We start from the raw sequence: 18,279 nt of genomic DNA, 5'->3' as shown, positions 1-18,279 counted from the left end.
CTGATTTGGCCAGCAACATAGAAATGGCTACAAAACAATACTAGCAATTTAATAGGGAGCAGTAGTAAACAAAGCTACTGGTTTACACAGTAGCTACAGACTCTAGATTCCTTAACAATGCATTTCTATCTCCCCAATTTACCTCAGCTTACAATCAGCACATGTGGTCACTACTCTGTTACCAGTAAGAGGTGAAAAATAGGCAGAAGCGATGCTCTTCGTGTGTTCCGTTAAAGAAATCAAAGGCTGGCTTTTCCTGGGATTCAGGTACCTTGTATCATAAATATGAATATCCCTGTAAGGGGAGGAATAATTCTCAGTGTTGCACAGTACATGTAGTGAGCTCTCAAACAGCGCTGAACACAGACACTCAAATACTCATTACACTGAGGAACATTCTGATCTGGGATAATTTTACAAACACTGTATAGATAAAAAATGAAATATTAGAAAAATGCCATAACTACAGAATATATATGAAGCAGTGGATATATAGAGACAAGATTCTAGTTGGTTTTCCAACCTCTCTGAGAAAAAAATAAACACAGACCAAGTTATAGATCACATATAACTTTTTTTTTTTTTAACAAGTTTTCTTCTCAAAACACTAGAAGTAAATGCATATGTGGGCGCCTGGGTGGCTCAGTCAGTTAAGCATCAGCCTTTGGCTCAGGTCGTGATCTCGGGTTTCCTGGGATCAAGCCACACACGGGGCTCCCTGTTTAGCAGAGAGTCTGCTTCTCCTTCTCTCTGACCCCTCCTCTGCTCATGTTCTCTTTATTTCAAATAAATAAATAAAATCTTTAAGAAAAAAAAAGTGGGGGAGGAGTCAAGATGGCAGAGGAGTAGCAGGCTGAGAGGACATCAGGTAGCAGGAGATCAGCTAGATAGTTATCAAACCATTCCAAACACCTACAAATCCAACAGAAGATCGAAGAGAAGAAGAGCAGCAATTCTAAAAACAGAAAATCAACCACTTTCTGAAAGGCAGGACCTGTGGAGAAGTGAATCCGAAGCAATGGGAAGATAGACCGCGGTGGGAGGGGCCGGCTGCCAGCAAGCAGTGGAGCAATGGAGCACAAAATCAGAACTTTTAGAGTCTGCTCCACTGACGGACATTGCTCCAGAGGCTAAGCGGGGATGGAGCCCTCGCGGGGACAGTGTGGTCTCAGGTCCCACGGAGTCACAGAAGGATCAGGGGTGTCTGAGTGTGGCAGAGCTCACAGGTATTAGAGGGGGAAAACCAACTACAGAGACAGAGCAGAGGAGTGAGCTCTCAGCTCACGGTTACCTTAAACTGTGATTTCTGACACAGTCAGGCCACTGCTCTTTGAGCAGGGAACCCATAAGTGGCAGATCTGGGGAGATCCCCCTGAAAGAGCAGCAGGGATCTGCTGGGTTTAGAGACTCCAAAGGGGCTATGTGCCAGAGACAGAAACGCTTGATAACAGGCTGGGTGGGCTCAGAGAGCCTCCAGAGACCAGGGAGATGGGAGTGATTGAGCACTTTTCTCTGAGGGCTCACTGAGGAGTGGGGCCCCGGGATCTCAGCTCCTCAGGGCCGAAGATTTGGAGGCCGCCATTTTCATTCCTGTCCTCCAAAGCTCTACAGAAAGTGTTCAGGGAACAAAAGCTCCCAAGAGCAAACCCACTTAGATTACTTAGCCCGGCCCCTGGCAAGGGCAGAGCAATTCCACCTCGGGCAAAGACACTTGAGAATCACAACAGGCCCCTCCTCCAGAAGATCAGCAAGACCAAGCTCACTGATCAAGGAGACCAGTGGAATTCCAGAGGAGGGGAAAGCAAAGCACAGAATTCATGGCTTTCTCCCCGTGATTCTTTAGTCTCGCAAAGTTAAATTTTTTTAAATTTTATTTTTTGCTTATTCTAATTTTTTTAACTTTTACTCTTTCCTCTTCTAACGTTTTTTTAACTAATTTCTCTTAACAATACCTTTCTTTAAAAAAATCTTTTTGAACCTTCATTATTATAGGGATATTTTATCCTTCACTGTATCTACCTTTATTTTTTGTATACACATAGTTTTTTCTTCTAAAAAAAATTTGGGGATACAACATCTAATAGATCAAAATATACCCCAAATCCAGCACAGAGTTTGTTCTAGTCTCCAGCCTGAGCAAATTCTCCCCACTTTCTTTTTCTTTCTTTTCCCAATCAACTTATCAACTCCATTCTTAGAATTTTTTTAAAATTTTCATCTTTACAGTCATATTCCATCCCTTCATCGTGTTTACCCTTATTTGTGTGTGTGTGTGTGTGTGTGTGTGTATTTCTCTTTCTTTCTTTCTTTAAAATTTTGGAGGGTAGTTTCTTCTAAGAGACCAAAATACTCCCAAAATCAAGTGGGTGATTCTGTCCTATTCATCAGTCTAATATATATATTTTCTTTTTTCTCTTTTAATTTTTTTGAACTTTTTACGTCCTTTCTTCTCCCCACGATTTGGTGTCTCTTCTGATTTGGCTAACGCACATTTTTCAGGGGTCTTTCCCACCCTTCTAGTATTTTATTCTCTCGTTCATATATTCTTATCTGCATAAAATGACAAGGTGGAAAAACTCACCACAAAAAAAAAAGAACAAGAGGCAGTACCGAAGGCTAGGGAGCTAATAAATACGGACATTAGTATTATGTCAGATCTAGAGTTCAGAATGATGATTTCAAGGTGCTAGCTGGGCTCGAAAAAGGCATGGAAGATATTAGAGAAACCTGTCTGGAGAAATAAAAGAACTAAAATCTAACAAAGCTGAAATCAAAAAAGCTATTCATGAGGTGCAATAAAAAATGGAGGCTCTTATTGCTAGGATAAACGAGGCAGAAGGGAGAATTAGTGATATAGAAGATGAAATGACACAGAATAAAGAAGCTGAGCAAAGGAGAGACAAACAACTACTGGACCCAAGGGGAGAATTCAAGAGGTAAGTGATACCATAAGATGAAACAATATTAGAATAATTGGGATTCCAGAAGAAAAAGAAAGAGAGGGGGGCAGAAGGTATATTGGAATGAATTATTGTAGAGAATTCCCCTAATATGGCAAAGGGAACAAACATAAAAATCCAGGAGGTGCAGAGAATCCCCCTCAAAATCAGTAAGTATAGGTCCATACCCCATCATCTAATACTAAAACTTATAAGTCTTAGTGACAAACAGAAAATCTTGAAAGCAGCCCGGGACAAGAAGTCTGTAACATACAGTGGTAAAAATATTAGATTGACAGCAGACTTATCCACAGAGACCTGGCAGGCCAGAAAGAACTGGCACAATATACTCAGAGCACTAAATGAGAAAAACATGCAGCCAAGAATACTATATCCAGCTAGGCTATCACTGAAAATAGAAGGAGAGATAAAAAGCTCCCAGGACAAACAAAAACTAAAGGAATTTGTAAACACCAAACCAGCTCCACAGGAAATACTAAAAAGGGTCCTCTAAGCAAAGAGAGAGTCTAAAAGTAGTAGACCAGAAAGGAACAGAGACAATATACAGTAACAATCACCTTACAGGCAATACAATGGCACTAAATTCATCTCTCTCATGAGTTGCCCTGAATGTAAATGGGCTAAATGCCCTGATCAAAAGACACAGGGTATCAGAATGGATAAAAAAACAAAACCCATCAATATGCTGTCTACAAGAAACTCATTTTAGACCCAAAGACACCTCCAGATTTACAGTGAGGGAGTGGAAAACAACTTACTATGCTAATGGACATCAAAAGAAAGCTGGGGTAGCAATCCTTGTATCAGATAAATTAGATGTTAAGCCAAAGACTATAATAAGAGATGAAGAAGGACACTATATCATACTGAAAGGGTCTGTCCAATAAGAAGACCTAATAATTTTAAATATCTATGCCCCTAATGTAGGAACAGCCAACTATATAAACCAATTAATAACAAAATCAAAGAAACACATCAACAGTAATATAATAATAGTAGGGGACTTTAACACCCCCCTCACTGAAATGGACAGATCATCCAAGCAAAAGATCAACAAGGAAATAAAGGCCTTAAATGACACACTGGACCAGAAGGACGTCACAGATATATTCAGAACATTCCATCACAAAGCAAGAGAATACACATTCTTCTCTAGTGCACATGGAACATTCTCCAGAATAGATCATATCCTGGATCACAAATCAGATCTCAATCAGTACCAAAAGATTGGGATAATTCCCTACATATTTTCAGACCAGAATGCTCTGAAGCTAGAACTCAATCACAAGAGGAAATCTGGAAAGAACCCAAAGACATGGAGGCTAAAGTGCATCCTACAAAAGAATGAATGGGTCAATCAGGAAATTAAAGAAGAATTGAAAAAACTCATGGAAACAAAACTGTTCAAAATCTATGGGACACAGCAAAGGCAGTCCTGAGGAGAAAATATATAGTGATACAAGACTTTCTCAAGAAACAAGAAAGGTCTCAAATACACAACCTAACCCTGCACCTATAGGAGCTGGAGAAAGAACAAGGAAAGCCTAAACCCTGCAGGAGAAGAGAAATCATAAAGATCAGAGCAGAAATCAATGAAATAGAAACCAAAAACAAAACAAACAAACAAAAAAAAAACCCAATAGAACAAATCAACGAAACTAGGAGCTGGTTCTTTGAAAGAATTAATAAGATTGATAAACCCCTGGCCAGACTTATCAAAAACAAGACAGGACCCGAATAAATAAAATCATGAATGAAAAGAGGAGAGATCACAACCAACACCAAAGAAATGCAAACAATTATAAGAACATATTATGAGTAACTATACACCAGCAAATCTGACAATCTGGAAGAAATGGATGCATTCCTAGAGACATATAAACTACCACAACTGAACCAGGAAGAAAAAGAAAACCTGAACAGACCCATAACCAGTAAGGAGATTGAAGCAGTCATCAAAAATCTCCCAACAAACAAGAACCCAGGGCTAGATGGCTTCCCAGGGGAATTCTACCAAGCATTTAAAGAAGAATTAATTCCTATTCTCCTGAAACTGTTCCAAAAAAAGGAAATGGAAGGAAAACTTCCTCACTCATTTTATGAGACCAGCATTACCTTGATCCCAAAACCAGACAAAGACCCCATCAAAAAAGAGAATTACAGACCAATATCCTTGATGATCACAGATGTGAAAATTCTCACCAAAATACTAGCCAATAGGATCCAACAGTACATTAAAAGAATTATTCACCACAACCAAGTGGGATTTATTCCAGGGCTGCAAGGTTGGTTCAACATCTGGAAATCAATCAATGTGATACAATACATTAATATAAGAAAGAACAAGAATCATAAGGTACTCTGAATAGATGCTTAAAAGTACATTTGACAAAGTACAGCATCTTTTCTTGATAAAACTCTCCAAAATGTAGGGATAGAGGGTACATACCTCAATATCATCAAAGCCATCTATGAAAAACCCACCGCAAATATCATGCTCAATGGAAAAAAATTGAGAGCTTTTCTGCTAGGTCAGGAACACGGCAGGGATGTCCATTATCACCACAGCTATTCAACGCAGTACTAGAAGTCCTAGCCTCAGCAATCAGACAACAAAAAGAAATTAAAGGCATCCAAATCAGCAAAGAAGTCAAACTATCACTGTTTGCAGATGATATGATACTTTATGTGGAAAACCCAAAGACTCCACTCCAAATCTTCTAGAACTTGTACAGGAATTCCGTAAAGCGTCAGGATATAAAATCAATGCACAGAAATCAGTTGCACTTCTATACACCAAGACAATACAACAACAAGACAGAAGAAAGAGAAATAAAGGAGTCAATCCAATTTACAACTGCACCCAAAACCATAAGACACCTAGGAATAAACCTAACCAAAGAGGCAAAGAATCTGTACTCAGAAAACTATAAAGTGCTCATGAAAGAAATTGAGGAAGACACAAAGAAATGGAAAAATGTTCCATGCTCATGGATTGGAAGAACAAATATTGTCAAAATGTCTATGCTGCCTAAAGCAATCTACACGTTTAATGCAATCCCTATCAAAATACCATCCATTTTTTTCAAAGAAATGGAACAAATAATCCTAAAATTTATACGGACTCAGAAAAGACCAGAGGAATATTGAAAAAGAAAGCCAAAGTTGGTGGCATCACAATTCCAAACTTCAAGCTCTATTATAAAGCTGTCATCAAGACAGTATAGTACTGGCAGAAAAACAGACACACAGATGAATGGAACAGAATAGAGAGCCCAGAAATGGACCCTCAACTCTATGGTCAACTAATCTCTGACAAAGCAGGAAGGAATGTCCAATGGAAAAAAGACAGTCTCTTCAACAAATGGTATTGGGAAAATTGGACAGCCACATGCGGAAAAATGAAACTGGACCATTTCCTTACACCACGCAAAAAATAGCCTCAAAATGGATGAAAGACCTCAATGCAAAACAGGAATCCATCAAAATCCTCCAGGAAACACAGGCAGCAAACTCTTTGACGTCAGCCACAGCAACTTCTTCCTAGAAACATCGCCAAAGGCAAGGGAAGCAAGGGCAAAAATGAACTATTGGGACTTCAGCAAGATCAAAGCTTCTGCGCAGCAAAGGAAACAATCAACAAACCAAAAGATTACTGACAGAATGGGAGAAGATATTTGCAAATGATAGATCAGATAAAGTGCTAGTATCCAAAATCTATAAAGAACTTATCAAACTCAACACCCAAAGAACAAATAATCCCATCAAGAAATGGGCAGAGGACATGAACAGACATTTCTGCAAAGAAGACATCCAGATGGCCAAGAGACACATGAAAAAGTCCTCCATATCACTCGGCATCAGGGAAATACAAATCAAAACCACAATGAGATACCACCTCACACCAGTCAGAATGGCTAAAATTAACAAGTCAGGAAACAAGAGATGTTGGAGAGGATGCAGAGAAAGGGGAACCCTTCTACATTTTTGATGGGAATGCAAGCTGGTGCAACCACTCTGGAAAACAGCATGGAGGTTCCTCAAAAAGTTGAAAATAGAGCTACCCTACGACCCAGCAATCACACTGCTGGGTATTTACCCTAAAGATACAAATGTAGTGATCTGAAGGGGGCATGTGCACCCGAATGTTTGTAGCAGCAATGTCCACAATAGCCAAACTATGGAAAGAAACTAGATGTCCATCAACAGATGAATGAATAAAGAAGATGTGGTATATATATACAATGGAATACTATGCAGCCATCAAAAGAAATGAAATCTTGCCATTTGCAATGATGTGGATGGAACTAGAGGGTATTATGCTGAGTGAAATGAGTCAATCAGAGAAAGATAATTATTATATGATCTCCCTAGTATGAGGAAGTTGAGAGGCAAAGTGGAAGGTTTAGGGGGTAGGGAAGGAAAAAATGAAACAAGATAGGATCGGGAGGGAGACAAATCATAAGAGACTCTTAATCTCACAAAACAAACCGAGGGTTGCTGGGGGGAGGTGGGTAGGGAGAGGGTGGTTGGGTTATGGACATTGGGGAGGGTATGTGCTATGGTGAATGCTGTGAAGTGTGTAAACCTGGTGATTCACAGACCTGTACCCTTGGGGCTAATAATACATTATTTGTTAATAAAAAATTAAAAATTAAAAAAAAATAACAACCTCTGGATTCTAAGTGTAGAAAACAATGTATCCATTAAGTATTATTGAGATAAAACAAGTTGATTTATTAAAGACTTTTTTTCTGTTTAAAAAAAAAAAAAGTAAATTCACATGATGCCAAATCCAAAAGAATCTTTTTTATTTCCAAAAGAATCACTCCTAAAAAAAAAATCATATTCAGGGGTGCCTGGGTGGCTCAGTGGGTTAAGCCTCTGCCTTCGGCTCAGGTCATGATCTCAGAGTCCTGGGATCGAGCCCCACATTGGGCTCTCTGTTCGATGGGGAGCCTGCTTCCCCCTCTCTCTCTGCCTGCCTCTGTCTACTTGTGCTCTGTCATATAAATAAATAAAATCTTTAAAAAAAATCATATTTAATAAAACTTCAATTGGTGTAGAAAGAAAAATTATTTAGGTATATGAGTATCAGAAAAATCAGTTATCTTTAACATCCAAACTACAGTAGTCCCTCAGGACATCTGGGTGGTTCAGTTGGTTAAACACCTGACTCTTGGTTTTAGATCAGGTCATAATCTCAAGGTCCTGGGATCAAGTCCCACATTCAGCTCTGCACTTAGCAGGGAGTCTGCATGAGGATTCTCTCTCTCTCCTTCTCTCTCTCTGCACCACACCTCCCCATTTGTACTCACACACACTCTCTCTCAAATGAATAAATATTTAAAAAATAAATAAACAGAACAGTATTCCTAACTTCAAAAGAGTAAATCACAAAATTTTATGAAGAACATACCTCAATCCTGCAGTGATAAAATACTGTCTGTGCACTGGGTGGACATGAACAGTTCTTATTTTGCTCGAAGAAGAATTGATAAGTTTCTCATAAGAAGTTCCAGGTGTCCGTCTATCTACCAGTGATATATTTCCATTCCAATGTCCTACTATTAAATTGGAGGCATCTTCTCCCAAGAAGTCAAAAGAGGAAAAGCTACTTCTTTCATCTCTATATACCTAAGGATACAAATAACCACCAACGTATAAATTTTTTGGTAAAAAGGTTATAAAACACTTTACCTAATAATTTCATTTATCCTCCCATCATCCCACAGAAAGCAGAATGCAAAATGATCATCCCGTTTTACAGAAATGGAAACTAAGGCACAGATCAGCTGTAAGACTCACCTACAAACAAATGGCCCATCCATCAATCATGTCAGGGTTACATGCCACATCTCTTAAATCCAATAAACCTCAGTTGCAGATCTATTCTGTGACACTTACTAGGAAATGAACTAAATGTAAATTCTACCCAGCTGAAATACCTTAATATATCAAGTAATTTTGCCAACCAAGTCCAAAAACATATGGCCAAATGCTCATCACTTACTCACTCTTGGTAGAAGTATAAATAAGTAAATAACAAGTTTCTGACAACTAATCAGAGTATACCTATCAAAATATTTAATGTTTGTACCCTCTGACAATAATTTATCTAAATATATAAAAAGATGTCCATTGCAAAATTCCCATTGCAGGGGCACCTGGGTGGCTCAGTGGGTTGAGGCCTCTGCCTTCGGCTCAGGTCATGATCTCAGGGTCTTGGGATCAAGCCCCGTATCGGGCTCTCTGCTCAGCAAGGAGCCTGCTTTCTCCTCTCCTCTCTCTCTCTGTCTGTCTCTCTGCCTACTTGTGATCTCTATCTGTCAAATAATAAATAAATAAAATCTAAAAAAAAAAAACATAATTGTATTAAAAAATAAAAAAGATACCAATTGCATTAAGAAGCAACCTAAATGTCCACCGAAAGAGACCTGTTTAAATAAATGATGGTACATCTCTACTTTGAAACACCATGGATTGCTAAAAAGGATGAGACAGATTTGTACTACAATCTGTCCCTAATACCAAATGAAAAAAGCCAGTTGCAAAAAAGTATGTATACAGTATGAATCCATTAGTGAAAAGGAAAAAAATATCCACCTCTATTTGCTTCTAAGTATACGTGCACTTTCTGGAAGCATACCTAACCACCATTCTTAACCACGAATCACTATTGCTGATTTTTAGTTAATAAAAAGTTATATATACTATTATAAACTGAGACTAACAAATTAATATACCGAAGGCATCACAACCCCCGTACATCCAAAAAGCCCCCAAATGATACCTGAAGTATTCAGTCAGTGTATCAAAATGGCTAGGTGCAGGGGTTTAATTGCAGTGGCGTCAGACAGACCCAAGTGAAAATTCTAGAACTGCCATTCGTGTCCCTGAGCAAGCCAATAAACCTCTTTACCTCAGTTTTCTCAACTGTTAAATGGGGATAACATTACTTATTTCATAGGGTGTTACAAGGCTTAACAATATATATAAAGCACTCTCAGATTAATGCCTAACACAAAGTAACTGTTCAATCAGTAGTATCAGGAGCACATTAGTTATACATGCAACATCATGGATGAATCTTAGAAGTATTATGCTAGGTGAGAGAAGCCAGACATAAAAAGCTTCATACCATATGACTCCATTTACTTGACATTTTGGAGCAGACAAAATTATAGGGATGGTAATCATAACAGTGGTTGTCAGGAATGTAGGAAAAGGCAGGGGACCGACTACAAAGGGTTCAAAAGGTGATTTTTTCAGGTGATGGAAATTTTCTATATCTTGATTGTGATGGCAGTTACACAGGTACAGAAAATTTGCAAAACTTATAGAATCATACACTTAAAAGGACAAATTTTATTGTATAGAACTTACATCTCAATAAACCGGACTTTAAATATGTAAGTGGAGAAATCTAAGAACTCAATACTAAAAAGACAGATAACCCAATTAAAACTTAGGCAAAGAATCCAACATTTAGAGAAACCAATAGTTCTCTAAAGAAATAAAAATGGCCAATAAGCAGATGAAAAGACACTCAGAATCATTAATCATTAGGGAAATGAGGGTCAAAACCATAATGACATAAGACTTCATACTCACTAGGATGGCTATAGTCACCAACAGTAGTGTTGACAAGGATGTGGAAAAATTGGAATACTCATGTTTGTTCAGTATGTAAATGGGGAAGCCACTTTGGGAAACAGTTTGGTAGTTCCTCAAGATATTAAACACAGAGTTATCATATGATCAAGCAACTCTACTTCTAGGTATATACCCAAGCAAAATCAAAGAATATGTTCACACAAAACTTGTACATCAAACAAACAAAAAAGCAAAAACAAAACAAAACAAAACTTGTACATCAATGTCCACAACAACATTATTTTCAATATTAAGAATAGAAACAATCCACAATGTTCATCAACTAATGAATGGGTGAGCAAAATGTGATATATCCATACAGTGAAATATTATTCAGCCATAAAAAGGAATGAAGTAATGACACATTCTACAACATGGATGAACTCTGAAAACATTGTTATGTAGAAGAATGCAGTCACAAAAGACTACAAATTGTGTGACTCCATTTATATGAAATGTCCGGAAAGTTATATACTGCCTGGGTGGCGCAGTTGGTTGAGAGGCTGACTCTTGATTTTGACTCAGATCATGATCTCAGGTTCCTGGGATTGAGTCCTGAGTTAGCACAGAGTCTATTTCAGGATTCTCTACTTTTGCCTCTGCCCCTCCCCCTGCTCACTTATGCACTCCCTCTCAAAAATCTTTTTTTTTTTTTTTTTTTTAATTTGAGAGAGAGAGACTGAGAAAACGAGTGGGAGGAGGGCATTGGAAGAAGTAGACTCCCTGTGGAGCAGGGACCAGGGAGCCTGAAGCAGGACTCAAGCCCAAGACCCTGGGAAAATAACCTGAGCTGAAGGCAGAAGCTTAACCAACTGAGCCACCCAGGAGCCCTCAAACAAATCAATCTTTAAAAAAGAAAAAGACACACACCTAACATCACCCTCAATGGTGAAAAATTGAGTTTTTCCTCTAAAATCAGGAACAAGGCAAAGATGTGTACTCTCACCAGTTTTATTCTACATAGTACTGGAAGTCCTAGCATAACAGACAAAAAAGAAATAAAAGGCATCCAAATTGGTAAGGAAAACATTAACACTGTCACTGTCTGCAGATGTCATGATACTTCACATAGAAAATCCTGAGGACTTCACCAAAAAGCTTTCACAAGTAATAAATGAACTCAGGAAAGTTGCAGGATTAAAAATTAATATAAAGAAATATGTTGCATTTCCATACAACTCATAATAACAAAGTAGCAGAAAGAGAAACTAAGAAACAATTCCATTTACAACTGCACTAAAAAGGGGTGCCTGCCTGGGTGGCCCAGTTGGTTAAATGTCTACCTCTGGGTTTTGGCTCAGGTCATGATCTCAGGGTCATGAGGTCAAGCCCCATGTCAGGCCCTGTGCTCCGTGCAGAGCCTGCTTGAGACTTACTCTCCCTTTCCCTCCATCCTTACCTCCCATTCTCTCTCACTCTCAAATAAATAAATAAATCTTTAAAAAAAAAAATTGTACCCTAAGAAATAGCTAGGAATAAATTTAACCAAGGACATAAAAGACCTGTACTCTGAAAACTATAAAATGATCAAAGAAACTGAAGATGAGGGGCGCCTGGGTGGCTCAGTAGGTTAAAGCCTCTGCCTTCGGCTCAGGTCATGATCTCAGGGTCCTGGGATCAAGCCCCACATCGGGCTCTCTGCTCGGCAGGGAGCCTGCTTCCCCTTCTCTCTCTCTGCCTGCCTCTCTGCCTGCTTGTGATCTCTCTCAAATAAATAAATAAAATCTTTAAAAAAAAAAAAAAACTGAAGATGACACAAACAAATGGAAAGATATACCATAATCACAGATGGAAAGAACCAATACCATTAAAATGTCTGTACTACTCAAAGCAATCTAAAAATTCAATGCAATATCTATTAACATACCAAAAGCATTTTTCACAGAGCTAGAACTAATAATCCTAAAATTTGTATGGAACCATAAAACCATCAAAATAAGCAAAGCAATCTTGAGAAAGAACAAAGATGGGAGTCATAATCTCAGATCATAATCTCAGATTTCAAGATACATTACAAAGTTGTAGTAATCAAAACAGTACAGTATTGGGACAACAGATCAGTGGAGCAGAACAGAGAGCCCAGAAATAAACCCATGCTTATATGGTCAATTAATCTAGGACAAAGAAGGCAAAAATATACAATGGGGAAGACAGTCTCTTCAATAAATGGTGCTGGGAAAACTGGATAGCTACATGAAAAAAATGAAACTGGACCACTTTCTGACACCATATACAAAGATAAACCTAAATGGCGGTGCTTAGCTATCTCAGTTGGTAAAGCATGATACTCTTTTTTTTTTTTTAAAGATTTTATTTATTCATTTGACAGAGAGAGATCACAAGTAGGCAGAGAGGCAGGCAGAGAGAGAGAGAGGAAGAAGCAGGCTCCCTACTGAGCAGAGAGCCCGATGCGGGGCTCAATCCCAGGACCCTGAGATCATGACCTGAGCCGAAGGCAGCGGCTCAACCCGCTGAGCCACCCAGGCGCCCCAAGCATGATACTCTTAATTTTGGTGTCACGAGTTCAAGCCCCACATTAGGTGTAGAGTTTACTTTTAAAAATTAATTAATAAAAACTGAAAATGGATTAAAGACCTAAATGTGAAATCTGAAACCATACAACTCCCAAAAGAAAACACAGGCAGTAATCTCTTTGACACCAGAGTTAGCAACATTTTTCTAGGTATGTCTCCTAAGGAAAGGGAAACAAACACAAAAATAAACTATTAGGACTACATCAAAATAAGCAGCTTTTGTACAGCAAAGGAAACCATTAAAAAAAAAAATGAAAAGGCAACCTACCAAATGGGTTAAGATATTTGCAAATAATATATCTGATAAGGGGTTAATATCCCTTAAAAATCTGGAACATATATAGAGAATGAATATATAAAGAACTTAAACAACTCAATACCAAAAAAAACCTCCAAATAATTCAATTAAAAAATGGGAAGAGGATACAGACATTTTTCCAAAGATACGGAGATAGCCAACAGACACATGAAATGATGCTCAACATCACTGATTATCAGGGAAATGCAAATCAAAATCACAATGAGATCTCACCTTATTCCTGTTAGAATGACTACTATCAAAAAGACAAGAAATAGCAAGTACTGGCAAAGATGTGAAGAAAAAGGAATGCCTATGCACTGTTGGTAGGAATGTAAGTTAGTAGAGCCACCACAGAAACGTATGCAGGTTCCTCAAAAAAACTAAAAATAGGGCGCCTGGGTGGCTCAGTGGGTTAAGCCGCTGCCTTCAGCTCAGGTCATGATCTCAGGGTCCTGGGATCGAGGCCCACATCGGGCTCTCTGCTCAGCAGGGAGCCTGCTTCCCTCCCTCTCTCTCTCTCTCTGCCTGCCTCTCCGTCTACTTGTGATCTCTCTCTGTCAAATAAATAAATAAAAATCTTTAAAAAAAAAAAAACTAAAAATAGGAAAACTATATAATCCAGTAATTCTACTAGTATTTACCCAAAGAAAATGAAAACACTAACTCATAAAGATATATATACCCTTATGTTCACTACAGATGTCCACTGACAGATGAACGAATAAAGATGCTGGGGTGTGTGTGTGTGTGTGTGTGTGTGTGTGTGTGTATGTATGTGTATGCAATGGGATATTACTCAGCCATAAAAAAAAAGAATGAGATCTTGCCATTTGTAACAACACACATGGACCTAGAGGACATTTTGCTAAGTGAAGTTAAGTGAGACAGAGAAAGACAAATAGCACTTATATGGAATCTAAAAAACAAATGAACAAAACCAAAAATAGCAGAAACAGACCATAAAAAGAACAAACTGGTGGTTGCCAGAGGGATTCAGAGGGGTGGGGGAAGAATGGCCAAAATGAGTTAAGGGGAATGGCAGATACAGGCTTCTAGTAATGGAATGAATATGGGAATAAAAAAGGATAAAATGTACAGCACAGAGAATATATTCAATGGCAATGCAGTAGTAGCAACTGCATGGTGACAGATGGTAGCTACACTTGGCAGTGAGCAGAGCATAATGTACAGAGTTGAATTACTATGTAGTACACCTGAAACTAATGAAACACTGTGGGTCAACTATACTTCAATAAAAAAGAGTAATACACAATAAAAACTTTTTACACAAATTTAAAAGTAAGAGCAAACACTTATGTGTCTGGCTGCATTCTGACCACTTTATCTGCCTAAAGTCATTCAATCCTCATGACAACCCTATGAGGTAGGTACTATTACTATACCATTTCACAACTAAGGAAATTGATGCAAAAAGAGGTTAAATAACTTCCAAGGTCACACAAGTAGTAACAGATGGTGCGATTCAAACTTAAGTAGTGTAATTCTAAAGTTCCTATTCTATACCACTTCACCCATTCTGATTGGTATGATAATCATTCATGTGGCATTTCATAAAGAATCTAGAATATCACCTCAAGTCAGTATGTAAATACATTAACATTTACCTCTTCAAAAATAGCCCTTGAAAAATCCCCACAGCGTAATGTGCCGTCATAGCTCAGTGACAGTATGTGAGCCGGATTGGCGGGTGAGAAGTAAAGACAGCTAACTGGCTGAGTGTGGGGCTGGAAAACATAAACTCCATCTTCTTTAGATTGGTGAGTCTGTAAGAGAGTTGGGGGCAGGGAGAGAGACAAAAACTAGTGAAAAGTAGTAACACTTTCTGTCATTAAACTGTTTATATTTGTATTACATTCAGTCTTTCCTTAGTCTGTAATTATACCCACCCTCTCATTCAGAAAGTCAGAACTAAAAACTTTCTATCATCACTAAATTACTTTTTTCTAATTTTCAATCCAACAATACTGTAACATTTAACAGTTTCCAGCTTTTTGAAACTAGAAAACTAGTTTTTTCATAATGCAGAAGGAAAAAAATTAGTTTACTATGACTTTAGTTCATGAAATCATCAGGAAATGAAAAATCTACTCTTTATTTCACATACAGCATAATTCCCTAATACTAAAAATACTAAAAAAAAAAAAATCAATACCATTACTACTTTGCTTCCTCAGCATGCTTCTATAAATCATTCTAACACAATTTTCCTAAGTTATTTGGTCCTGACACAAAGTAATAATTTTAAAAATATTTTATCTCTGGGGCTTCTGATGCTTGATTTTAGCTCCATTTTCATGTCAGGGTCATGAGTTCAAGCCCCATGTTCTATCCCCTAAATACACCATTGCAATTGAAAATGTATATATTTCAATTCCACATTAATATTCTTACTACTTCTAGGGATTATCCTTTCCACAACTGGATTACCAATTCCTAAATCATCACTTCTCAGATCTGGATAAGCTATATATATATATTTTTTAAGATTTTATTTATTTATTTGACAGAGAATACAAGTAGGCAGAGAGGCAGGCAGAGAGAGAGGGCGAAGCAGGCTCCCCGCGGAGCAGAGAACCCGATGCGGGGCTTGATCCCAGGACCCTGGGATCATGACCTGAGCCGAAGGCAGAGGCTTTAACCCACTGAGCCACCCAGGCACCCCCTAAGCTATATTCTTATGGCATATGTCATATTATGAATGAAAACTATCGTTTCCAAATCTGGCTTAATCTGCTCTGAAACACTTGAGCTGAAATACTTGAGCATCTTTCATTTTAAATTTAAACAAAACAATTTTTTTTAAAGGAAAGGAAGGGAAAAAATTATAATCATATTCACTCCTCCTACCCAGAGTTAACCATTGTTAGTATCTTCACATAATTGTGCATAGCATTTTTTAGAAAAACAAAAGAAGCTCCATTGTTATAAAAAAACTTAAATACAGAAATGTAGAAAGATATTAAAAATCACTCCAAATCCAAAATTAACTAAAATTATCACTAAAATACTGTTATTAATATAAATATCTTTGTATGTACTTACACAGATACAATGACAAACAAATTAAGAAAAAAATAAGAGGGCGCCTGGGTGGCTCAGTGGGTTAAAGCCTCTGCCTTCGGCTCAGGTCATGATCTCAGGGTCCTGAGATCAAGCCCCACATTGGGCTCTCTGCTCAGCAGGGAGCCTGCTTCCTCCTTTCTCTGTCTCTGCCTGCCTCTCTGCCTACTTGTCTGTCGAATAAATAAATAAAATTTAAAAAAAAATAAAAAATAAAAAAGTAAAAGACCATGCTATACATGCCATTTTTAATAGGACCAAATATAACTACACTTCAAAATAATAAAAGAAAATCGGGCTGAATTTCTGAAGTTTGAGTATAGCTGACCCTTGTACAACATGGGGATTAGGGGCACCAGCTCACCATGTAGTTGAACCATGTATAATTTTTACTATGCAAAAACTTAACTGCTCATACCCTACTGTTGACCGACATCCTTAATAATAACATATGCAGTCAATTAACACGTTTTGTACGTTATGCATATTATATACTGTACTTCTGCAACAGAGAAAGCCAGAGAAAAGAATATTAAAATCATAAGGAAAAGAAAATACATTTACAGGACTGCATTGTTTTTCAATACCGTAAGTTTATGTCATCTGTTTACAAGATGAATCATCTGTCAGTACTTCTTAATACTGTCTTAGGGGCGCCTGGGTGGCTCAGCTGGTTAAGCAACTGCCTTCAGCTCAGGTTATGATCCTGGAGTCTCCAGATCGAGTCCCACATCAGGCTCCCTGCTCAGCGGGGCGTCTGCTTCTCCCTCTGACCCCTCCCCTCTCATTCTCTCTCTCTCTAATATATAAATAAAATCTTAAAAAAAAAAATACTGTCTTATAGGATACAAAACACTTCAGATAGTATACGTATTACTAACAAACATCAAAAATGAAAACATAGGGGTGCCTGGGTTGCTTAGCCGTTAAGCGTCTGCCTTCAGCTCAGGTCATGATCCCAGAGTCCTGGGATCGAGCCCCACATGGTGCTCCTCCTCAATAGGAAGGCTGCTTCTCTCCCTCTCCCACTCCCCCTGCTTCTGTTCCTTCTCTCGCTGTCTCTGTCAAATAAATAAAATCTTTAAAAAAAAAAAGCAAACATAATGTGAAATCCATATTTACTGCATTGATAATAAAGTGGCAATCCGACTGCTTTATGATAGCCTAGTGTAATCAATACAGTAGCTTCACAGTAGCATAGCCTATACACAAATGAATGAATCCTTGTAAAATTTTGATGGTGTACGGTATTACAGTCATGTCACAATGCAGTACTGGAAACACTTTAAAAAAACAAACCACTTACCTATGTCGATAGGCTGATAGAGAGTATCTTCAGTTACAAGAAAGAAAGGTATACTGTATGGTAATATCATTCTTTGAAAGCAAAATTATAAAACAGTAAGAAAGCTAACACATTATTAATTTTGTATTAAATACTACTCACCTATGCCTATGTAAGGATAGACTATCCACTTTCATACAAGTTTTGCACATGATGCTCTACATAATGACTTAGGCAAGGAGGATGATAATGACACAAATATGTCTCATATACTTCTTGCTGTACAGTTACTAGATTTTCATATGAAGACAGACACATATACAACAGATAAATCTGTTAACTGTACAGCAGGATGACTATTTACTAAATGCAATGGATCGACGTCATAAAGGTCTTCATCCTTGCTGTCTTTATGCTGAGTAGGCTGAGGATGAGGAGGAGCTGAGTGTTGCTGTCTCAGGG

General features: G+C 38.0%; 1 protein-coding gene across 7 annotated transcripts in view; it reads right to left on the bottom strand.

The window, feature by feature from the left end:
• WDR76 (WD repeat domain 76) overlaps positions 1 to 18,279 on the bottom strand; it is a 63,481-nt gene that overhangs the window by 6,456 nt on the left and 38,746 nt on the right. For 5 of the 7 annotated variants that reach the window (XM_047735828.1, XM_047735824.1, XM_047735825.1 and 2 more), the window contains 3 exons: positions 15,077 to 15,235; positions 8,380 to 8,597; positions 143 to 295 (listed from right to left, as the gene is read on the bottom strand). In XM_047735828.1, coding sequence (XP_047591784.1) covers positions 143 to 295; positions 8,380 to 8,597; positions 15,077 to 15,235 — 530 coding nt within the window. The remainder of the gene's footprint in view (positions 1 to 142; positions 296 to 8,379; positions 8,598 to 15,076; positions 15,236 to 18,279) is intronic. The other 2 variants (XM_047735826.1, XM_047735827.1) reach the window with 1 other exon arrangement.

This window comes from Lutra lutra, chromosome 7 (assembly GCF_902655055.1).
Source record: "Lutra lutra chromosome 7, mLutLut1.2, whole genome shotgun sequence".
Lineage (NCBI taxonomy): Eukaryota > Metazoa > Chordata > Mammalia > Carnivora > Mustelidae > Lutra > Lutra lutra.
This window is presented reverse-complemented; position numbering and strand designations above follow the sequence as displayed.